Genomic DNA, 25,048 nt, shown 5'->3' with positions numbered 1-25,048 from the left:
ACACATAACACAAACATATAAAATACAAAAAAACAAATAATGAATTGATTTGTATGGGCTCCCAGTTTAAAGTTAACACTTCCCTTTGCTTTAATAAACTATGCTTGGTTTGTGACTCATGCAGATTTTCATTATGCCAGACTAGCAACAAGTCACGCCCGTTAACCAAGAGTTTTATTTTATTTTTTTTTATAAAAGGTGAGGTTGATTTAACCGTTTCCATTTTCATTTAAGGAAATGTGTTGTTTATGGGAAAAAAGTGTGTACACTTGTCATAAGAAAAGGTCGCCTTTAGAAAATTGTGACATGTTTCTGATTCGCTCAGTTTAATGTCACGTGATGAATCCCCAACGGTTTTATTATGCAAGATTCAACATGCAATCTGTCGTGAATAAAGAAGGACACAAAACAATCTTCCTTTTATAGGAAATTTTAATAGTTATTCAATGTTCTACATTTTACAGTAAATATACAATTACAAACTTGGCTTAGTTATAGTACTCGATCACTAACTGATCTTAAAAAAAAACCCTCAACAACAAAAGAAAAATAAACATAAAAAAACAAAAATGAAAAACAGATTTACACTTCATATCACAAGCCTGACGCTGGTCCTTCACTCTGGACCAAATAGCTAACATACAGTTCACTTCTCTCAACGCTGAACACACGTTGGGCTTCAGTTTCAAACACAACCTTACGGTAACAGATATACCATAGCATGTGCAAACTGGGTACCAAACTAAAACTTCCAAAGATGGGATTGTTCCTAATACTTGATCCAGGGGGAGGGGGATACAAGTATGCTTTTTTTTTGGAAGACAAGGAATTTCCACTTTTTGCATCACATTTAGTGTGAAATTAAACCAAGAGATATCTCGGACAAATTGAAATTAAAAAAGCTGCAGCAGAACATCGAAGACATTTAAGAGCCTACTACTTACTTTGATAGTAGTGTTTTAATTTAAAAACTAAGACTTAGCAACGGCAAGGCAAACAAAGGAAGAGAGAGAGAGAGGGGGGAGGGAAGGAGACGAGAAGTGGTGTGAATGGTTCTGGGTGCATTTTCACTGTCAAAGTGAACAAGCATTTTTGAAATGTACTGGAGAAAAAATAAAGTGTAATCCTCAGTAAAATTACCGACTTTCAACATTTGGAAATGTCAGAGGATAGAATGATACAGGAAAAAAAGAAAAGATGATGAAAGACCCATCATGACAACTTTGCCTTTCTCCCACTTAACACATTAAAGTGTTTAAACTGTCCATTTTCACTTAAGTGCAAATTGAAATGAATGAAGAGGCGAGGAATGGAGTGAATGAAGAGCAGTTTCTACATCCTGAAAACCCAAACCTGCTCTGTTGCGTCTGCCTCTTTACGGGGACCCCACATTCAAAAAAGAGTTACAGTTTTTAAGAGGATTGGTCCGCAGCCCAGAAAGAAAAGCACTCTCTTAATAACGCTCAACTTAAAAAGATCAACCCCTCCTATAAAAAAAAAAGTCGAAAACGGCATTTGAGAAAAAATATCTGGGGAAAAAAGGACCTTAAATTTGGAGAAGACCACACCCCCCCCAAAAACATGTCCGTGTTAAAAAAAATATGACACCCAATTGTCATTGAAAAATGTAAAGGACTTTCATTATTTCGGCTCAAAGCGTAGACCCATAGTGATTCAAGACTCCGTCACTGGCGACATCTAGTGTTAAAAAAGGCTCAGTGGAGGTTTAACAAACACCAAAAATTACAATGGGTTATCGGCATGAGTATCACCAATTGAATGACTGTCATATAGGTCAATACGACTGCTACTGAGACGGGGTGGTGGTGATTGCAAAGGTCGGAGAGAAGGAACAAAAACATGTCGCTGAGAGCAGAGGGTTTAAGAAGGAAGGTAGAAGTGGACATGAGAGGGAGCAGAACTAGTGATCATTGTGCATCCCTGAAATGTGAATAACTGAGTGTTTGAATGGTTGGTGGGATGCAAAATGGCCTCTGGAGTGAAAGTAGGACAAACATGGAGGATACTGTAAGAAAGGTCAAAGTGAGACAGGCAATATGCATCAACAAAGTGAAGATTCAGCATTAGGGAAACACAGATTCACAAGAAGCTAGACATAACAAGAAGTTCACCAGAGAGATGAAAGTAATCTTTACCGTTTGAAATATGGCACAGAACAAAAAGGGCATTGAGGCTGAGGGTTTCCATTCATCATTAAATACATCTTTGCACCCACAAGGCAGCAAAGATGGTCTCCTAAAGCATCATGGTAGCCTTTCCACAGTCAAACAAACGTAGGATTTGGTGTCAAGAATCTCTGCAATTTGTTGACGGACATTATCTAAACGTCTCCCCCTCCTCAGTGACAGGTATGTAGAGGACAGAGATGTAGAAAAGGTAAAACAAATAAAATATTAAAAGCACAAACAGTAGCTGCCACACTGATGCAACCATGCTTAGCTAGAAATACATTACTGTACCACTTGCTGTATAAATATACTGCATTTTTTTTTTTTTACTTAAAGATCCAATGCTATAGTGAGTTACACCTGAATATTATGCATACCCATATGCTCAATTTACCAGAGGGAAAGAAAAAACTATTTAATTGAGAAATACTGATAGTAGTGGTTGGTTAAATAAATCCTAATGACGAGTAACATTAACGCTGTCGCAAGAAAACCTACTTCGTGTATTCTTTTCAGGTTGAATAAAAACACAGATGTTGGACACTTTAAGACCCGATAACATCCACTTTATATCTTCAGAAATACAAGCGTTTGTTCATCCGACAGCGGCATAATGCAATATTTTCTTGAGAATTAACCTACAAGTGTACAAACATCTGGACTAAGAATAGCTCAAACACTCAATCTTATCGTTTTATTTTTTTAATTACAATATAAATTGCTCCTCCCTCCTTCACTACAAAGCCTAGGTACCTGTTACTTAGCATTAAATGATGGTCATCAAGTTTGTTTTTTTCTCATGTTGTGCAACATTTCCTCACAAAGTTATTCAAAACCCAAATGTTTGATATGGTCTACCTCTCTTCTTAGCATTAAGTGTACTTATTATTGAATAGAGACTGCATACAGAGCCTGTTATCCACATTAGATTACAAGCATTTCAAAAAAAATAATCAATTCCAAACGCTGATAAAATATTAACTGTATGTAAACAGTTGGAGGCATTCCCTCTTATTTTATTGCAATATCAAACCACTTCATCTACATACCTGCGCAGTAAATGCTTTTGTTAAACAAATCTGTACGCTACAGATTATGAAGCGGTGATTTCGGTCCTTTTTTCTGTGTGAATCCTGAAAAATGCCACACGCCTCACCTAAATATTGAACCCTACCGTCACTACTGTAGGTTTGTAGTGTTATTAAGATGGGTCACCATACTGCTTTTGCACATACACGCTTTCACATGAATAAGCATAAAAAAGGCAACAGAAAAAGGCTGTATATGGTCCTTTTTTCATTGGCTCAAATATTATCCTCATCTGAACACTAATTAAGATTATGCTGGATTACAAATGGTGGATTATGTTTAAATGCCAGTAAAAGCAGATATGTGTACATTCCAAAACGTTTGCAATAAGGATATTATAGACTACTAAAAAGTCTGAAATCGACCTGGAATAAACCGGTTTAAAACTAAGAGGCTGAGACACTTCATCATCCAGGCTCTGCACCTTGTGTTCATATCTCAGACTGTTGTAACCACCGCTCCTGAATCACATGGCACTAGCCTCAAAGTTCAAATCTGGACTCGGAGAATAACAAATTGTCCCTATGGCATGGCCTCGGTGTCTACACATTACAGCCTTCTGATTGGACATTTTCAGCACTGGACTATGAATTGAATCGTATCCATCTATCAGCACATATTTATTAGACTGGGCCATTACTTCATGAATATGTAAGAGTCTAGGTTTTCTACTTTTTTGAGTGTTTGGTTACAAAATAGTCACCTCGAAGAAAAAAGGGAGGAGGAGACGAAGTAATCACAGTGAGGAGTCAATGTACAAAACATGTAGTGCAAAAATAGCATATTGTGTGGTCTCTTGCAGGTAAGAAACACAAACTCAAATGTCTTGTACCTTGAAATAAACACACCCGACTGAGTATGTCATCTCCTCCTCCCTCCTTTTGGTCTACTCTCCACATCTTGTCTCCTGTCTTTGCGCCAATACAATCCCTTTAAGCTCCTCCTCTGCTGTCTGCCATGCACACTCAGAAATCCATGTCATGTGTGTCTGTGGTTGCTTTTGTGTGTGTTGATCAGTAACAGCAGAACTGAACATATTGTACAGTAAGTGCAACTAAATGATCATGTGGTGTCCAACACATCACAGGAGCCCCTGTGTATGTGTGTGTATGCGCGTGTGAGAAACTGTGCACGACCACCCACGACGGTGACGCGGTTAATCATAAATATTCGTACAATTTGAAATACACTTAAGGTTACGATTTTGAAAGTGTCCCATCATACTAGCCTGCATAGTATGTAGCATGAAGTAGGTGATGTTTACTTGGTGTGTATCATGCTAAAGCGGACGAAGTGGGACACACAGCTGGATGGGTCAGTAAGCGCTCTGCTCGTAGCACTCGTACGGAGATAAACGACGGGAGGGGGGGATGGACTGACTACTGCCGGACAGACAGCTATGCGCTGGAAGACGACTGAAAATAAAAATGAATAAAGAGGAAGAAAGTAACAAAGGCAAGAAAGAATATCAAGAAGTCAAATAACCTGAAACCTAAAATGCTTAGTTTGTTAAAACCCTGTGCTGATATCTAGTTCTTAGAAGTTTGGCAGCATAAGTCAATAAGTGTTTGTAGTGACTGACGGAGAAGATAATGAGGAATAAGTGCCTGATATTTTCCAGCCAACTGAGCAGCAGGAAGGACCACACACACCAGCACAACACAAAACAGGAGCAACTGACACCCGTGATTGGTCAAGAGTCCTTCTGGAGTTCCAATGACAAACACATCAAAAAAAATAAAAAGAGGACATAAAATATAAAATAAAAAAGCCATACAAAATAAGGTAATGACTGGTTGGCAAATGAACAGAGAAAAAAAAAGAAAAGCAGCTTTTGTAAAAACGTTAGAGAATGTCGCGTACTAACAATAACAATAATAGTAAAGTGGCTGTTGCACTTTAGTTTTGTTCTTGCAGACAGGTGCCGAGTTCCCATGGTTACCAGTGGGAGCCCGGGTAAGATTTGAGCAGTTGCATACGATGGTGGACTCCAGATCTGGTGGGAGAGAAGAGAAAAGGAACACCTTAGTGATTTATTAAAAAAATGACACTCACCTCTAAGGAAAAGAGAGGAGAACAAATGAAAGGCAGCGCAGTTTGTTCAAGTCAGGGAGACCACAACCAAATCAAAAGGATGTAAGGAGTGTAATAAATGGAGGAGAGGACAAAGTAAACAGCAGGAGGGCAGACACTCACATGATGGGTGGGCTCTACCAGTGGGGCGGGACGTAGCTGTACCCAGGTGTCCCTTGGGGCCTGTAGGTTGGCACAGTTACCGGGTGTCCTCCAATCTGGGCGTGCTGAGGCGTTGTCAGCAGGGTCCCTACAGGAAGTTAACAACACCATTAATGAGATCAGTTATTTATGTATCACTCTGCAGAACAGCTATGAAGGTTTCAGTTATTGCTGTACAGTATGAATTGCCCTTTTATACATTTCTTTTTAAGAGTAAATCAAGCATTTGGGTTTTATTTCCCCCAATTCTAAGCTTGTGTTTTCGCTAAACACCTGCTGATTTAAGTTAAGGTCTCGAGGTTAGCCCCGAAATAAGTGGCTAAAATTGAATTGATGATCAAAATAGTTGCCATTACATTTTCTACATCGACTAATAACTGAATTGCTTAACTTTTAGATGTGTTGATACAGTCAGGTCTGCATATCCTAAAACAGCAGTGTCACTGCTGTTTTAGGATATGCAGACCTGACTGTATCAACACATCTAATCGATCAAGAATGCCAGCAAAATCACAAGAGCAGTCTTAAAAACAACACATTTAGTGAGCAACAGTCAAGAGAACAGAGGTAAGCAAAGACGTCAATGCAAGCAAGTCATCTCGGAAAGTAGAAATAAACTTAACATGTTGGAGCCAGGAGTCTGGCCGTACCTGCACTCATGGCCATGGTTGTCCCAGCGACCATCCCCATGGCAGCCATGCCTTGGTTGCGAGGAGCCTGTACGGGGACGGGTGCGGGGTAGAGGGCCGCGGAGGGGATGCTGTTGGGCTGCACCACGGTGGTGTGATGGATCACATGAGGCTGAGCCGCATACACCGGCTGGGTGTAGTACGCTCCCTGAGAGGGTGGAGGAGGAAAGTGAGGCGTTAGTGTAACGTTTATAACGCTTAATGTTTTACCACTGCATACAAAAAGTATACAGAAAACTCATTGGCGTTTTTAATTCTTATCTTTCCTCCTGTCTCTGGACTTTTAAACAACCATTCACCCATTAAAAAAACCAAATTACAAAAGAACAAAATGAGATCTTTGTTGTTGGCTTGTCGTGTAATTGCATCTCAAACAAAGCCACTGTGTTTCAGGCTTGTTTCAGTATCATTTGCTCACCAGGGGTTTCCTGTGAAATTGCAAACTAAATGGACTTTCTGTTTGGGAGGTTTGGTTCTTGGAGCTCACTGTGACAGTTAACCAAATGGGTTCTTTGTTCAAAAATAAATTGTTAACATGCCCATAAACAAAACAAAACCACCCATAGCTCAAATTCAAAAGACTTCTACTTTGTTATGGCATTTGTAATGTATTTCTTTGTTTAACACTGCATTTCATAGCTGTGGTGTCAAATTGCTTAACCTTATTGTACCAATTCACTGTCAAATATAATCAGATAAAATGTGTGCAGTAAAGAGAGTGAGTGAAATGGCCCTGGCAGCTGAGCAGGTGCAACACGACGTGCAACTAGACAGATCTGATCAACATTCTTCAGAGGAGAGAGTGTGTCTCTAAGGAAATGCTGTCAGGTGTAATTCACTAAGGTTCCTTACCTGTGCGTATAGGTTCTGCTGAGGGTAGGCACTGCGGATGGGGTACATGGCTGTTTGGTACGGGGTGGGGCTCGGGGTGTAGGGAGGGGGTGCTCCATTTGACTGAGTGGGGGGCACTTTGTATTGGGTGCCTGCTGAATATCCTATAATAGTCAAAATAAATAAAGAGGGGGGAAAGAAAGGAGGATTTAGAAATATAAAATCCAGGGATAGTGGATTTCAAAGTATTTTTTCCAAATGTATTTGATTCATATGTACAATATCACATATACATTTTCAAATTGGAGAACTTGCTCCTATCCGTGTCTATTTCTTTGTCGGATGTGTATATATAGAGTAGAAATATCCCTTTTGCATTTCCTACAAACTCCACCAGATGGGGGACTGGTACCATCTTTTAATGGGTATTGAGGATCAAACACCACAGCAAAGGTCTTAAAATTCTCATGTAGTGGACTTACTCGGGCCTCGGAAGATAGCCTGCCGTGTTGCTTACTGCTAAAGACAGTACTTCTATAGTTAGTGTATGTGGAGTATAACCAACTTCTGATTGAAAATGCAGTCAAAAAACCTCCTAACCTTATTTGTGCAAACAGGATTTAAATGTAGGCACTATTTAACCGACACTACGATTTAAAAAGGTCTGAAAGGCTTGAAGTCTACTGTAGGGCGGTGAAGGCATCTGATTCAGACCGCAGCATTAGTGTGTGCTGTAATGTGTGCTCTGCGAGGTGCAGTACCTCTGAGCCGCCACCGGGAGGAGCCTGAAGGTCAAACATGCTACTAGCTAGTCGCTGCTGCAGAGCTTATGAAAGCGCTTCCCTCACACAAGGACGAGGGAACAAAGAGATGCTGGGGCTGCTACTCGCGTCTAAAAGTGTGTGTCTGTGCAAATTCACACACATGCACGCAGGGCATTAAAGGACAATGGTGTGTGACAATTACACAAAAGCCTGATCGAAAAGTGTTTGTCTATATGATGGTCTTGAGAAATAATGACATTGACCAAGATGTGTTCCTAATGAGCGGGCTGTCTGGAGGTTGTCTGTGGCACACAATCTAAAGACGTACATTTCCCCATACAGAATGCATAGGAAAAAGATTTGCAGTAAAACATTACCACTGCTGATTTTAACGACAGCTACAATAATGAGTCTCCTTTGTTTGAACAAGCTGTTTGTGCCTTGCTTAAGCACACCTGATTTTTTTGTTAGACTTCCTTAAGATAAATCAAAACTGGGGGAGGGGACGGGATGAGAGGGGCTTCAAAGCACCACAGATGAAATCTAGAAAACCGCCCTGTCTTGGTACGATACTTGAAATTCAGGAGAATTGGAACGAATTAAGCAGCAGTTTCCTTTCCTAAAATGTTTTGTCTTTTATCGATTGATAGTAATTCTACTTTAATACAAATATGTTTTTGTTTAGGTGATTTTTTAAATTCTTTAAATTAAGAATTGTTATCTTAATCGAACAGATTATATTAGTTCTTTTAATTACTCTTTTTTTGTTACCGATGTTCCATCCCATCGCTCTGTCTGGTACCATCGAAGTAATAACTTCATGTTTAAAGTCGCCAGCTTCACCCGATCCACAAGATCTATCATTTATCTTTGAACAATACGCTTGTTTGTTCTCCCTATTTTCAGTTCATTGATTGGGTATTTCAAATTGTCTATCTGACATTGGTGATAAAGGTGTTGTGATTTTGAGTTTAACATTACATGTTACTTGTTAGACGCTTTTATCCAACGCGATTTACATACTCAATACTATGGACAATCCCCACAGGAGCAATTTGGGGTGAAGTGTCTTGCCCAGGGACACAACGACATGCTGACTGCAGTGGGGTTTGAACCTGTGGGGTTTGAACCTGTGCTGCCCTGACCCGAACACCTACGGACAACCCACTACGCCACACGCCTACACATTGTCACTCTTTGCAAATAAATATTTTTTGATGAATTCACGTGATGAAGTTTGCTAATATAAAACTCACCTCACTGGGACTGGAAATGTGAGACTATTAGAAATGATCAACCTTCTAGACATGAATTTGTTGTTTTGGAGCTTTCAAATCTTAAATGACGTTACTTGCTTCAGGCAAATTCATATCAAACAAATAACAAGTTAAGTCAAAAAGGAAAAGAAGCCTCAAATACTTTTAGGAGACGGATGGCTTCTTAGTATTACACACAGTTGAACAAGTTTTAACATGCGACACCTTATTTAATATTCATACTGAGATAGCGTTACAACCACCAATTATTGATTGCTAGAATGCTCAATAAAATCACGACTATAAGCCATTTTAGACACATTCTATTCTAAAAACAAGCTTGACATTTGAAAGCTCCAGTGAGATGGTATTGACCCGGTCTGGGTTTCCAGGCTGAAAGGTTCTGGATCCCGACATATTAAACTTTCGGTCTCTGCAGACACACCATATCTGGGTTGCACAGCGACAACTGTTATTCCCATCTGCTGTGGGGCCAGACAGGGAGCCCCAGCAGAGCGTGTATCTGCTGCTGAGGGCCACCGGCAGCTGCTACCGGCCGGCCTCCCACTCCTCCACCATCAACGCTCTTTAGACTGACATCACCACTCATCATCGCCGTTTTGAGCTCTGTACTAAAAACTGCTTTTTTTTACGTCATACGTCAAACGCGTCATATTACGTCACATGGGGGAGCAACTTTCTCTGACTCCTTCTCTGCCCAATCCGCGGTAGTAGTTTGTAGTATTTTCTCGGTAATTTGACATTGCATTTCACCATTTTTAATCATGGTGAGGTCATGACATCGAGTCCACAGTTTCCCTAACAGGAAAAGGACCGGAGCTAGCTTTCGTTCCTGGGTGCGTTGTGCGAGGTGCATCCACCTCCCTGAGCACATACTCTCCACAGCTGAGGCCTATCAAACAAAATGTTTATCAGGAAACCGTATTACATCTCTCCCCCCCATTCGTTCCTCTCTCTCTCTCCCCCCCCTTCTCGCTCCTCTATCTCTCTCTCCCCCCTCCGGTACACAGCACCGTAAGACTTAGTGTGGAGCTGCATTAGGTAACGCGAGATACGGCTGATACTTGCGCATTAGTTTCTGTTATGGATCAGTATCAACAGTCCTGCCAGTAACGTTACTATATTATCAATACTACTTTAGTTATAGCCTGATATATGATAGCTAACTTTACAATGTTGTGATGTGACCGACGTTAGCTAACATTAACTGTAGCTAACGCCGGTCACTCACCAAGACAGCTGCCCTATTCTCCACAGATTCTCCTCACACCACAGCTCTATTTCTCTCCGATAAGGTTGTGGTCCGTCATATGCATATGAATATACATTTTCAACCTCTTCTGTCAAAACTAGCATTGTGAACCATGTTTATTCATACGTTAGACCGGCCGCTCTCCGTGATGTGACGTCGCACGCGGGTGGTCTTTTTTTATTTTTATAAATGTCTTACAAAAACGACGCCAGATGTCACTGTAGTATATATTTCTGTATATTGTTTTGAAAATCTAGTGTATACATCATTTTCCTACACATTTATTCACTGGGGTCTCTAACCTGCAAGTTGCTCTTTAACCCATACTGCCTTCACTTTACTGTGGAGCTCTCAACTACCACGTTTGCTTTAAATATAAAACACAATTCAAAGCAGAGGTTATTGTGATATTACATACATATTAAGTATTTAATTTCCCCAAATAACTCATCATATTTGCTTTTGGTCGAGTATGCATAATCAACATATATATTCAATGAAGCCCTCTCGAACAGCATCAGGGTAGATCATGTGACTTCAAACTCAAATCCAGCAGAGTCTAGTTTATTTAACACCAAGGGCTTTCACGGCATAACCTAAGAATATGAATGAAATGATTACAATGACTCAGCAGCAACATTAACACATTTCTGAAGGTTATTATAGATTAATTGGTGGCTTATTAATTTAGTTGGTCACGGCTGTTCAGTTTATATATAGTTTATAAGTAGTATAGCTTCGAAGTCTATCTTTTTTTAAATTTTGTTTACATTTTCCCAGGGTTAATAAGAAACGGAGAAATCCCTCATTGCTAACACGTCTACGTTATTGTCGTTTATGCATTGTATTTGACCATATTACATGTCATGTTTAATTCTCAATGACACGATAACGCTCTTGACTTTCTTCTTGCAAAATGAGAAACATCCCACTAATTAACTTCAGAGGAATTGGGTTCAACTGAAAGATATTTCACCCCAGATATTACCTTGTGTAATATAAACAAAGTCATCAAATGGTGTGTGTGTGTGTGGTGTGTGTGTGTGTGTGTGTGTGTGTGTGTGTGTGTGTGTGTGTGTGTGTGTGTGTTTTAGGGCTCACCTGGTGGATACCCGGGATTCGCTGTTTGATAAAGGTTGGGTGTATATGTGGGAGCCGTGGCGGGATACCCTCCTGGATAGCCTGTTAGACATCACAGACAAAAGAGAATACATCAGAAACCATGGCTTAACAGCAAGAGGGCCACTGATATGCACACACACACACAGGTAGGCAGTATTTGGTTTGGAGCAGGATGTGCACAGATGGCGCTCATTAAAAAAAAATGTCAGCACCAATAACACAGTCGGTTGGATGCGTCTTACATACAGACAAGACACACCTGCCAATATAGTGTGGTAGGAGAAAGAAATCATTAGCAGTGCGCACACACACACACACACACACTTTTGTGCATCATCAATTACACTTCAAGCAAACAAAGCAGATTTTGACCTGAGAAAAAAAGCTTTTGTAGATAAAAAGGTGCAACTTAGACACACTGAGAGAAAGACGTGAAGGAGGAGACAAGCAGGAGAGTTAAGAGATGCTTTGTTAGTGAACAATGTTATTTTAATGAACAAGCAGCACATACTTGCAATCATTTCACTATTGCAGTGTGTTTTACTTCACACTTTAAATGACCATTACTCAGTTCACTTTACATTACCATTACTGTATTCATTTGGATTAGGTAAAGATGTATATACGTATGGTAATAGGTGTAAACATCTGTATAATTTCACATATAAAGTGTTATCCATATTTTGCATTAAAGTTATTGATTAAAATCAGAATGTACACGTTTTGAATTTACACGATTAGGCTATTAACATGCAGTTCTTTTATATAGACTATTTATGACCTAGCATAAAACATGGTATTTTGTGATAAATATGGTGAACAAGACATGACATGAGTGAACTAGCCCCATGAGCTAGAGTAGTGCTGCTCATTAATATATTCTGTGGCCTTGAGCCTTTGCTTTATCTAGCTTTGGCTGCTGTATGATAAGAAACTATCAGATTTAACAGGTTAGGGGTAAGTGTAGCATTTAACTACACTTTTAACGACTAAAATAGTCAGGTCATGGGAGCCTATTTTATATACATCTACCATCCCATGGTGTAATGTAAATGTGTATATGCCACTGGCTCATTGCAATTCTAGAAACATTTCAGATTCCTCTCATCAAACATACCCTATTACCTTTACATTCTGATAAAATAACTAAACCAATTGTATTATATTGGTCCCATAATAGTATTCAGTCTACAGCTCATATCCAAATGCTTAAAGGTTCTGAAATTAAAACTGTTGAATGACTAACACTCACTTTAAAGACGCAACTGAACCACCTCTAAAGCAAAAATAAAAAAGGTTTAAAATGTTACTTTTATATAGAAACAAATTGTGATTTCCTGCTACACAAAGGACTTTGGAATCTATAATTCTGCATACACTTGATTATGAAGTTATTGTACATATGCATGCTTCTCCACCCACCGTAACGCACACACATGAGATGGGATAGACATGAAGTCTCTGCGAGGAAATAATCCCTGAAAACATTGCTTTTCCTCAGACCATGTCCACTGGGTCTTCTATGTTAACACACCTTTGAGTAGTGAAAGCACTATAAGTTACACTAGTATTCTCATTTGACTTGATCAACTTTGTTATTTATTTGTGGAACTTGGTAAAAACACAATCTAAAACATGTGTTATTCCTGCTGGCATCTTGACCTGCAGTTTAAACTTTGCACCGTGTTTTGGAAAATAAAAAAAGGGTGGCAAATGATCCCAGCGTCACGCTTCTGCACCAGGTTCCAACGTTGTCACAAGAGAGTAAACAAATCAAGTAGCAATTCCCAGGACTATCTTTTAGGACACTCATTCACTGATTCAAATCTCAGTGGCAGTGTTTGTTGTCACTTGAAGCCATCCTTTAAAAACATGCTTATTATGGTATAGAGGATGATGAATGCGTGAGGTAGTTTTACCTGCAAAGGCCATGTTCTTAGGGTTTCCGTATGGAGTGCCAGGCTGAACGGGGCTGTAGACGGGATTCATAGCTGAAGCTAACCTGTTCTTACTGAGAAAGGGAGAAAAAGACAGAGCGGTAGAGGGGGTAGGGGGAATATGGAAGGGAGAGAGATGTAAGCTGTGTAAATTGGAAAGAAGAACGGTTATGATTATCAAGCACAGGCACGCACTCATCACGCACATAAATCCCAAACTCAGATTCTTCAGGCGACATCCAGCTGAGGGATTTTGCCAGCATGCAACAAAAACAAGATCAAACCCTGTGAATCCTCACCCTCGAGCAGGCTCAACGCAAATATGGATTTAAAAAAAAAAAACGGACTGTTGGAATAAATGAGGCACAAGTACTGACAAAAAAGCACAAGTACGCATGGATCTAATGGTTTGGTTTTCTGTGAGGCAGTAAATAAATCAAATGTATCTGCCTTTTTACTACTGCACCAAACAAGGCAGGGCCATATCGACCAGCCTGGTTACGAGTACAGGACTGAACGGAGGAATGGCCGCTAAACTTTAAAGGTTCTGGAAATGTTTTGGGTTGAGATGACCGATAACAAGAGCCATTTAGATAACCATAAGGCTGCTCTCTCCACCAGTTTCACAATGTAGAGGAAATGACCTCCAGTGCTCCCAACTTACCTCGTCATGGAGTATATGGGCATGGGAAATTGTGTTTACATGTGTGTGTGAGTGTGTGTGCATGCGTGCCCCGTACCTCTTGTGCGTGTCTGGTTGATACATGAAACTGAATTTGTCTGTGGGATGCCCGCTCGCCATTCTTGCTGTATGCAAATGAGGAAGGAGTGGAAGTGGATATGCAAATCTGAAATTAAAACAGCGAGAGTTCATGATTACAATGAACACAGGAAAAGAGACCAAAAGAAAAAAGAAAAAGGGCAAAAGAAGCAAGCACCGGTGCAACAGCAAATGGTTAGTGACCGCAGCAGGGGGACAGTGATTTAGACAGTGTGTGAGTGAGTGTTTGTGGTAACTGCCGTGTCCTTGAATGCATCATGGTGTGAAATAGAGAAGAATTCCTGGAAATAGTGTGAGATGGAATGTTTTTGCATTTATTTTTTAAAGCTGTGCGTATAAAACAATCAGTTTCTACTGGCTGATAAAACAGCCTAAAGGTTAGGTTTCTCTTTCCTCTTTATATAAGGCCTAAGTGATGTGCATGCGAGTGAAAGTAAGATATGAGCATGACTGTATTTATGTGATGTGCTGTACACGACATCCTATACAAGCAGCAAAGAAAACGTTCAGAAGCACGACACACCCAGTGAGGGGGCAAGTGACGGAGAACAAAATAAAAGTACAAATAAGCTGGGTCCTGCACAGCGTCATGAATAAGCATGATCAAGTGAGCATGAGCCAGAACCACAAAAGCACAAGGCATCGCACAAACACAGAGCGGAACAGCCGAGGAATAAATAAAGAGGAGGAAAGGTGTGTGTGTGTGTGTGTTATTTCAGTTCATGTGGATTGTGTGTTGATTTGTTCTTCCTTTTCTGAAAGAGATGGGAGTCTGTATATGACGATCAAGCCGGTTCTGTCTGGTTTTAACTGCGGCTCTGTCGTGTGTTGTATAAGACTGCGTGAAATGTGTTGTGGCAAGCTCTTTGCACACCATCCATTCACCATGTTTAGACTATGAAAATGCATTTGTCTAATTCAGCTTCCTGTAGATTTGTGAAATGCACCGTCTCAAAAGACAGACTTAAATCTGACCGATCCATCCTGGGCTTGTGCTTCATGGCCAGTTAACAAATCCTTCAGGTGATTATAGTTCTACTGTCATCATTTCTGGGCACGCACGTTACCGCTGTAATGCCAAGTGACAGTTCAAATTAAGCAAGAAAGCATTTCAGCGCACCATCCAGCAACACTGACGTCAAAACGCCCAGAGACAGCCGCCAGCTAGTACAAATACGTGGGAGCTGTTTCTTTTCAGTCTTTTTGCGCTTATTCCTTAAAACACACATGCATTCCTCAGAAAGCAACCTGTGTATGTGTATCATCAACAATCATTACATTCCTCCATCTAACTTAATCTGTCTCTCCTGCGAAGATTTGATTGTACCATGATATAAGCAAAATATATATGTATATATATTCCAACCTCCAGATAAAAAAAAAAAACAGCTGAGCTTAAAAAATACAACCCTTAATTTTCCTTAAATCTCTTAAAAGTTCACTTTACGAGTTTTAAAATTAAAAAAATTTATTCCATGTTGATCTGCAATGATCTGTGTAATAAAATAAAAAATATTCACAGTCACGCTTGCAAATCTGTCAAGCACGAAACACCAAGTATATCTGAAGCCATTTGGACCAAATGGGTGGGCTGACAGGCCAGTTGCCATCCCTAAAGCCAATGCGGTGATCATACTGTAGCTTTTTGATTTGATCATAATGTAGGGGAAGACAACATATGATCATAAGTAGGGATGTCCCGATCCGATCACGTGATCGGGGATCGGAGCCGATCACGTGATTTTCACGTGATCGGGAGGAAAAAATCGGGGATCGGATTTTTTTTTTTTTTTTTTATAAAATATTTTTATACATTTTATTTAATGTTACAAAACAAAAATGACCATGTTCACGTCTTAAAGTCATCCTGAGGCCTTAGTTTTGGGTTAAAATTACACAACATCATGTATGTGTTGCTTCTTTTGGGCTTGTTTTCATAGACTGGGTTGCTTATTTCTCTCAAATCTGGCAACAGAGTGGGCGCAGTGTCTAATAGTAGCAGTAAGCTAACAAGAGGCTACGTTCAGCTGGTGACTCGGGAGTCGGGACAGAGAAAATGTCAGGAGTTTGGAAGTATTATAAAATTGAAAGCGAAGGCAGTGTAACAGCCAGATGCAATGTTTGCAAGGCGGAGGCTCCGCGTGGTGGAAAGAACAGAGCTACGTTCAACATGACCAATCTAATACGAACACCACCAACAACAACACGACGAGTACACAGTGGCCACTCAGGTAACGGCACTGAAACAACCGACACTTTCAGAGACTTTTAAAAGGAAAGAGAAACTACCCCAGAACAGTGAAAAGGCCAAAAAAATAACAGCCAAGATAGCTGAATTCATCGCGTTGGATGACCAGCCGTTATCTGTTACCTTTTTTTTCCTCTTAATGCATTGCATAAAGATCGGATCGGGAAAAATCGGTATCGGCAGATTGTCAAAATCAAATGATCGGAATCGGATCGGGAGCAAAAAAAGGTGATCGGGACATCCCTAATCATAAGCAAACAAAAAAGCTGAATTTTCTGTTGCTTTAAAAACACAACATTTGTAGATTTTCATTATCTTAACAGAACATTATTGTACAAAATCATCAAATAAAAATTGAGCAAACCTTGTGTTGTGAGAGCTTTAATCTAAAATATTATCCTAATCTGTAGGATGTTCACTTGAGCAAAATGTTGATGCCTATGTGAATGTGTTGAGAGAGAACAATACCCACTAACACATGGACAGGTGGCTAAGCTAACTATGTGGTCTAGTGTCGTAATCACAACATTACCAATTATCAGTGTGCCTGAATAGAGTAGAGTGTGTTAATCTGTTTCAGCCTGAGAAACAGAGGGTATACTGTGTGTGTGTGTGTGTGTGGGCAAAAGTGATGAAAGTGAATGGTGAGAACAATAGAGGGCATCACAATGCGTCTAATGAAGGTGTGTGTGAGGAACAGAGAATGGCAGAAACCCATGTGATGAGTGGGAGTGTCTGGCAACTCCCTTTTGTTTTCAGGGGGAGGGGATGATGAGGAGCTTCAGGCTCTTCATTCTAAACAAAAAGCCTCTTTCTAGCCAGAAGACCTTCTGTTTGACAGATTGTGAAGTCCATCCTCGTGAGGACCTTTACCATAAAAAGATTAAGTACATTTATTTGTAGTAGTGCAAAGACGTCATAAAGACAATAACAAAAAAACATTGAGTCATCTGCTGAATAATTTATCCATTAATCAATTAGTCTATAAAGATTTTAGAGAAAAGCAGATACTCCAAATGTTTCACAATACCAATTTCCCAGAACCAGTTCAATGTTTTGTCCAAACAACATTCCAAAACCTAAAACATTATCAACTCCAAGCGATTGAGAAGCTAGACCTATTTGCCAAACTGAAGCCAGGTCATTTAAGAAGCAGAAAGCATTTACTGTGAAGGAGCTGCAGGTACAAAAGCTGCCTTGCCAGTATGCCAGTGAGGGGAAAGAAACCAAAAACACATCATCAGAATCCAGATTTTAACTGAATAAATTACTCGTTTGGCAACCATGCATCGCATTTTCAAAAAGTTGAAGGCTGCTTTCTGGAAAGTTTTATCTTTTCACTCCTCTCTTTCTTCTTCCAAACGCACCAGACTTCAGAGAAAGCCGAGCTAGCTGCAGACGCTCCGTCGGTGTAAAGGCTTCCAGCGGACTCTGGCACTGATGATCTGACATTAAGTGTTTTCACTCATCTGCTGACAGCTTTTGGCCTTAGGACTATCAAACAGTGACCGTTAACCATGTGACCTCTGTAACAGCCAATGATTATCAACATGAAATTGGATTTTTCATTTTTTTCACCAGCCTGTCTGTCAATGACACTGTGGTGATAAAATATATTTATCAGAAAATTGGTTTGCACTGAGAACTGACACTAGCTAAATATGTTTTTTGCTGTGAAGTGGATGTTGTTTTCAAATCTTATTTGACTCTTTTAGTACCATCACTACGACACTTTGCAAATACTAAATGACACATTCCATTCAAGGTTCTCCTCACAAAGGACGGGAATCATCCAGCTTTTTATGAGATGTCTCATACATCACATGGAAGTAAAAACTGATATTTTGATGATATGTCACACTTTTTTATTTTTCAAATTCCTTGTTTTATCCCACCAAATAGTCTAATTGAAGCAATTAAATGATTAACAGTATAGACCGTATTCTCCTGTCCACAGACTAATCCTTTCAGCTATAATTGCTACCTTCATGCTGACATTAAAGTGTATTGGGAGCTTGCGATCCGTCTAGCACAGCTGACATTATAAAGGAGACCTTCCAGCTCCATGTCTCCTCCAGAGTTATTTTACAGGACTTTGTTAGGCTTAAACTCTATTAGTGGGACTTAATTTGGGCTGAACTCAAAAGGTACAGCCTCAAGGACTAGGTACAAAATCCCAGCAGCCTCACAGACAGAGCTGGGTGTGTATTTGTGTCTATATTTAAATGCTTTGTGTGAGCTCAGTAATGTGGCAGTCAGGTTTTGCCTCGTTTCAGATCTTCAAAGATTATGCCGACATTAAATTAGTGAGGTGCATGTTAATATAAAAAACGTGCATGTTGCAAAACAATAATGTTGGTTCCACTCCATAAAGGGGGATTCCTGCAGCCTAGGGGAGCAGTAGAGGTAATAATGAGGGAGGAGGATTGTGAAAGAATAAAGCTCTCACTCTCTCTCTCTCTCACTCACTCACTCAAACGCACACACAAAGAGCTACCATTCCTAGAGAACATGTACAATACAACACAACCCCCACACTGACTCTATCCTCCCACATAATACCTCACCAGGCATCTACTCTTTAAAGCAACAAATCAAAACTGGTGGGCGTCATCACACTTCAGCGCAGGACAGAATAGCTGAAAAGCCTTTTTTTATATACAGAAGAAAGAAGCATTTCACTTTGGTTATATGAAAAAGGAAGCAGAGAAACAAAAAACATTGGATATGAGATACATTGCTGATGGTACTGTGATGGCTCAAATCTAGTTTTTTCCTTATTGACAAATATCCAGAAATGCATTCGGAGATCATGAGTCATATTTAGGATACTTTCGGTATGCTACATCTGCCAAGATGTGGATTTTATAACAGCATATTGTTTTATTTTAGCGTTCACTGGTTCCAGCTTTTTAAATGTGAAGGTTAGCTAAATGTTTTGGCTTCCAATATACATGACAATCTTAAGACGAAACAAACCACTAAAAATGTTATTTTTGGATTGTGGGGAAACGTTATGGCCATATTTCATTATAGACTAAATGATTCCTTCTCTATATAAGCAACGATTAAGCAGCATAATAGCCCCGTAAAACCGTGTTGCAAACTTGAAGCAGTTCTCCTTCACATTCATAGATTGTTCTCAAGGCCTTTACTACAGCAGCATTTCCAACAACAGCATATGATATCTATCAAAACACAGGCCCAGAGGACAGACCAACTAAAGGGCCAAGTGTGTGTCCAAATCCATCTTACTACAGTGCTCGAAGACAGTGCGATGGTATCAGACCCCCCCCCCCGTCCGGCCCTGCAGCAACCCTCTCCACACAGCCCTGGGCTATTTTAGATCTAGGACAGCTCTATACATTTTGGGACAGCATCTCCCCTTTTCTCTGAGCTGGCTTCCTCCTCCTCTATTCTTCTTTTCAAATTCATCTCATCAGTCACACACCTCATGGGCCTGCATCTCTGGATTATTTGCCAATATTGTCCCAGCCCACTTTAAATGGAAATGTTACCATGAAATACATACCATTCAACATTATCCATTTATTGAGATTTCTACTCTGGCTGTGGTGCTTGGTTTATAACAAACATGTGATGTATAAGGACTACATAAAGGTGAAAGGTTTTGACACTGAGGTCAACATTTTTCTCTGATACAGACAGTAAAAATATGCATGAATTCATGATGAAGAATGAAATATAAAATGTACAGTTTATGCTCTACAAAGTTAATAGAGTCCCCTTCAGTGAGAAAAATTAACAAAAAGGGTGGTGACAAAGTTGTCCCCAACAAAGAGTATAAATAATAATTAAAAAAAGGTGTAAGAGGCTTCTGTCCAATGTTATTGATTAGGGGACATTAAGTTAGTTGATTTCCAATGAGTTCCATAGCAGCTAGGGAATTAGAACATCGATAGTAGGCATGAAAGATACTACAAGCCAGGAAATCTATGGCCAGGCCAGATAACCAGATGAGGGATTGAGAGGAATATTTAATGAGAGATGTGTAAATAATCAAAGGACCATGACAAGTGGAAATTATCACTATTAAAACAGCCAGAAAATCGTAATTACCTCTGATGGATCATTAGTTAATGTCATTGCCAACCATGTAGAATTTGAAAGGCCCTCAAAGGGACAGTGTAAAGCAGTATGTGTTGCTGTTATAACGCTTACTTTTTGCACCTTGCAATTATACCTTTGTATTAAACAAGTTCAATAACACATGATTATTAATGGCATTTTACCGACTAATGTTTAGTTGCATATAGAAACGCAACAGAACAAGCATTTCCACTATTTAGCAGTAAGTGAATGTACCCATGCCTTCATGATAGGCAGGCAGAAAAACGCTGCAGGCAAAAAAAAAGCTACAGAAAAAGCTGACCGTGGCATGCCTGTACACAGTATAGCTTAGTAGATCCTTGTGTAATCACTTATGTCATAACAATATAAAGTCTCTGGTGCATCCTTGGCCTGTAGTGTCTTTCTTTATCTTGACGACAAGGCACACTTACAGAATGCATTACACTCAAGGGCGATCCAAATCGATTAATGAACCAGGTACATCACATCTTATTGATGACTTTACCCAACATGATTAAGATTGGAGAGCAAATAATGAGCTGCTAGCAAGACTTGAGTTCTTATTTGGCCATGAATTTGATGTTCGATTTAATTAAAAAAACATTTAAACATCTTACATTCTACTTTGGAAAGACAATGTTGATTGAGTTTTACTATGGAAGGTGGTCATGACCCTGCAGCAAACTAATAATATAATAAATAACAATGCATGTAAACGAAAAAAATAAAGCTTGAGGTTTCAAAAAATATATATATAATTTGCGAATGAGCCTGCTGAAGAATTTGTTCCTAGGTAGAGAGAAAACAACATTCATGCACAGACACAAATTCACAACAGGTTTCCGAGTTAGAACTTGTCAGTTAAACAAATGATACAAAATCAATCTCCAAGCACTACTAGAGCAGACCGGCAGTATGGCCTGCTGTTGAGGTGAGACTTGACAAACAAAGGCAAAAACAGGCCATGGCCTGTTTTATAATAATAATTATTCAAATAAAATAGAAATATTACTGGGTTCTTTGTTAACAAAAACATTTCAATTTGATTTTTTTCACAAGATCATCATTAATGATGAGCTTACAATTTGCTGATCAGTTCCAGTCATTCAAAAGTATTTTGAGCTTTCCAAAGACAGAGCCAACTAGGTCTTGTGTATGTGTATGTGTATACACCCATTCAAATAGTGTCCCAAATGTAGGCAAACCTTTGATTAGATGACTATATCCAGCTGAGTCTTTCAGGGTGTGTCAAAACACAAACTGTGTCCCACTTCTTTTCAAAAACACTACAAGATACGTTTTTGGTCAGTACATGTTGCGCGTTATTGTGTTAATATTCAGGGTCGAATTAATTGTGTTATGAATACAAATATGAATCAGGCAATAAGCATAATAAGTTTACTGTAAGGCCACTATGTTGAATCAAACTCAGAATAAAGGATTTCTGTTCGTGTTAAATGTTTTACTGGCAAACTTGCGAAAACCAGCTAAATGTATATTTCTTTGTTCTCTCGGCTCTCACTCTACACATTTCATTTGTTTTGTTCTAGCTTTATTCCAGCCGCTTGTATTTAAGAATACTTTAAAACATGTCAGGCAGTATCAATTGTTTATCATTAGATATATGTTCACCTTTAACACTGCTACTGGACTACAGCATGAAAACATTATGTTGAACATGACAGTAGGTATCAGTAATAAAACAACAGCCCACAGCGCAGACATGTGTTTATTTGCATGTGTACTGTGTGTGTTTACACAGTTGCAGACCCCAGAGATGACTGACAGCTAAATGCACCACAACTTTGCCCCCAGGGATCATCTCAACCTGCCACTGTATACATGCAAATACACTTCTTAAACAACAGCTTTTGTAAAACTAATAATTTGGGGTTTTGGACCGGCTTTGTGAAATCAACAATTTTATAGACTAAACTATAAAACATTTACATTAAAAAAAAAAAAAAGTTATGGATATTTATGTACAAATTGAAACAATAGTTGATGAAACACTATCTTTAGTAAAAGAATAACCACAATCATTAAATTATCTCATCAATGTCTTTGTTGTCAAACATCACTGACCTTACAGCTAGTATAACCATGCAAATTATTGTATCTGATATTTTTCTAATAAAAAAATACTGGTCATCAAGTCAAGGGGATTGTCAGCTGGACAACAAAGGAGGGGGAATTTAAAGCCACCGTCTGTAAGCATCTTGTTCCCTGGTCTCTGAGGGAACTCATTAAGTGGTTCAGACCACACGGGATTGAAGCGCTAGAAAGATAACAGTCTGTTATAGAAACACTGACTCGTACCATTAAGTGACTCCAGCTTTATAGTCTGACAGTTTTATGGCTGCATTGTACTGCCCACCCTTAATACATACAAGACTGTTCCTAACGCTTGCCAAAACCCATTCCCCCCTCCTTTCCTCTAGCATGGCAGACAGGGGTCACCTTAGACTGCCTTCATCAAGGGGATGTAACTGCCACATGCTTCTTGATCACACTAGTCTTAAAAAGGTTGTGAAAAGCCTTCGTGATGTGTTTTTTGTTGGGCAGAAACAAAATAACTTGAATGTTCTGGTTTTGCAGATGCCATTTGAACTGTACACAGATCATTTTAAGCTGAGTCTTTCTGGCGAGGACCAAGAAATCCCTTTAGAACGATAAGGCTTCTTGAATTAAATGGGATTAGAAGTCAATGTTCAAAGCAGGTAATCCCCCCCAAAAAAAGAGATGAACGCAAAGAGGATTCATTTCACTGATAACACTAGTCATAAGAGAGAAGATGAGAAATGTGCCTTAAGCATTTTGTGTAATCCTGTCTCTTTTGAACTATGTGAGGCTCAGTTTAGTTTTTGTATTCTGTGCCACCAGAGTACGGTGATACCATGTTAGACTGCTGTATCTCTACTAGAGCTGAATGGTTAGGAATAATTTAAACCGAAATGTTCATAACTAATTCATTGTTTAAGTTGTTCGTCAAGCAAAAATGCCTAACACTCTGTGTCAAGGCTGATTTAATCTGCCTGATGTCCTAGTAAAATAAAAATGTTTGGATTTTTTGAGAGAGTTGATCAAACAAAGCATGCGATAAGGATGTCATCGAGGGCATCTGTCATTGTGTAGACCTAACAATAATTGTACAATCAAAAACTGGTCAGCAAATATAAAGCACAGAAAACTGTTTTTAGTTGCTACCCAGATACATCTGTATTATACTTTGTCCAATAGCAGCTGATGTCTTTATGTAATTAAACATTTAGAGGAACCACATGTTTATGTTGAACCGTACGTGGTTTAGAAAGACTTTGCGAAGGTGAACCATTTAAATCTAGTGCACAACTATTTCCATATGCAGAAAAGACACTACACTTAAAAACATTGTTCAAACACACCAGAGATGCAGCAGAAAACTCCGTCAATACCCCATTAGTTTCACTTCAAAATACGATTGTTTTGTTCATAATGGAGGCTGTAGCCTGGGGGACACAGTCTAGCATGCATGCGTTTGTATATACCACCACAGTACTGGTTAATATGTAGTTATATATCCATCAGAGTATTGCATGTACTGGCATTACACTGCATTCCTGGGATAGCAAGCAACGCCAAAACAGCCATGGTTGGACAAAAATGGTCACACTCAAACAAGCTTAAGACACCATTTTGAAAATCCACCGATTTCTAGATAACAACTCCGAGATGCCATCTTGCCAATTATCACCAGATTAGCTACCGTTAGCATGGCTATTCAACCATTCCTAAACACCCCTATGCAGGAATATGTGCTGCTCACATAATAGTAACGTTAGCTTGTATGCTCGCCTGAAAAAAGCATCGCTAACCCGTAGCATCCTCGCATCCCTCGGCACACGCTGCTAAAAAATTGCTAATTAGCGGGCTAGCTTGGTAAAGATTAGCAAACGACAATAAAAAAAATCACTCACATTGGATCAGATATGGCTGCACCGGAACAACAGCAGCTACTTTTACCGCCTGGACGCAAACAACTAAGGAAATACAAAACCTTGCGATACGGCAGTTAATGTCGGTTTGTTTCCGTTATTTAAACTAGCCCCTTTAGCTTAGCGCGCTAGTTCCACCACGGAGGACAATTGAAAGGATACTGAGGAGGGGAAAAAAATGAAAAAAACGAACAACTACCAAGTCGACACATGGACATTCCTGCCCTCCATGATAAACATCGGACTTACCTAAACCACTCGGTCGAACAACAAAAAGATTCCCGTGTGCGTACGTGCTTTCTCCTGTGTCTGCTCTGCTCTGGGTCGGTGCGGACTGGCTCTGCTACAGCAGCGTTTTGTCGGACCAGTGGCGCAGAGAAGACAGCTTTCACCCGAAGAGACGGCCACCGTGTGGGGGATGGGGATGCACTGCCGGGAGGGAGAGAGGGAGGGAGAGAGAGAGGAAGGGAGGGATGCAGGGATGTAAGGAGAGAGGAGGGGGGGGTCCCACCGATAACATATATATAGAGGCTTTGATAAAAACCAAATAGTAATAGAATAAAGGTCG

At 39.7% G+C, this 25,048-nt stretch overlaps 1 protein-coding gene across 7 annotated transcripts; it reads right to left on the bottom strand.

Moving 5' to 3' along the window:
• Positions 1 to 414: 414 nt before the first annotated feature.
• Positions 415 to 24,919, bottom strand: fam168a (family with sequence similarity 168 member A). 7 transcript variants are annotated; one of them, XM_034114955.1, is made up of 8 exons: positions 24,730 to 24,919; positions 14,126 to 14,233; positions 13,368 to 13,528; positions 11,428 to 11,508; positions 7,055 to 7,197; positions 6,137 to 6,350; positions 5,475 to 5,601; positions 415 to 5,274 (listed from the first exon to the last, which is right to left on the bottom strand). In XM_034114955.1, exons 2-7 carry the CDS (start codon positions 14,185 to 14,187, stop codon positions 5,489 to 5,491), a joined length of 774 nt encoding a protein of 257 aa, XP_033970846.1. In that variant the 5' UTR covers positions 14,188 to 14,233; positions 24,730 to 24,919; the 3' UTR covers positions 415 to 5,274; positions 5,475 to 5,488. The 7 variants fall into 7 exon arrangements, with proteins under 7 accessions (XP_033970846.1, XP_033970849.1, XP_033970848.1 ...); XM_034114958.1 differs by having other exon boundaries at positions 13,368 to 13,459; positions 24,730 to 24,918; XM_034114957.1 differs by having other exon boundaries at positions 6,164 to 6,350; positions 24,730 to 24,916.
• Positions 24,920 to 25,048: the final 129 nt, after the last annotated feature.

The sequence above is a fragment of the Trematomus bernacchii genome, unplaced genomic scaffold (genome assembly GCF_902827165.1).
Source record: "Trematomus bernacchii unplaced genomic scaffold, fTreBer1.1, whole genome shotgun sequence".
In the NCBI taxonomy this organism is placed as follows: Eukaryota; Metazoa; Chordata; class Actinopteri; order Perciformes; family Nototheniidae; genus Trematomus; species Trematomus bernacchii.
The sequence above is the reverse complement of the archived record's forward strand: the minus strand, read 5'-3'. Positions and strand labels throughout refer to the sequence as shown.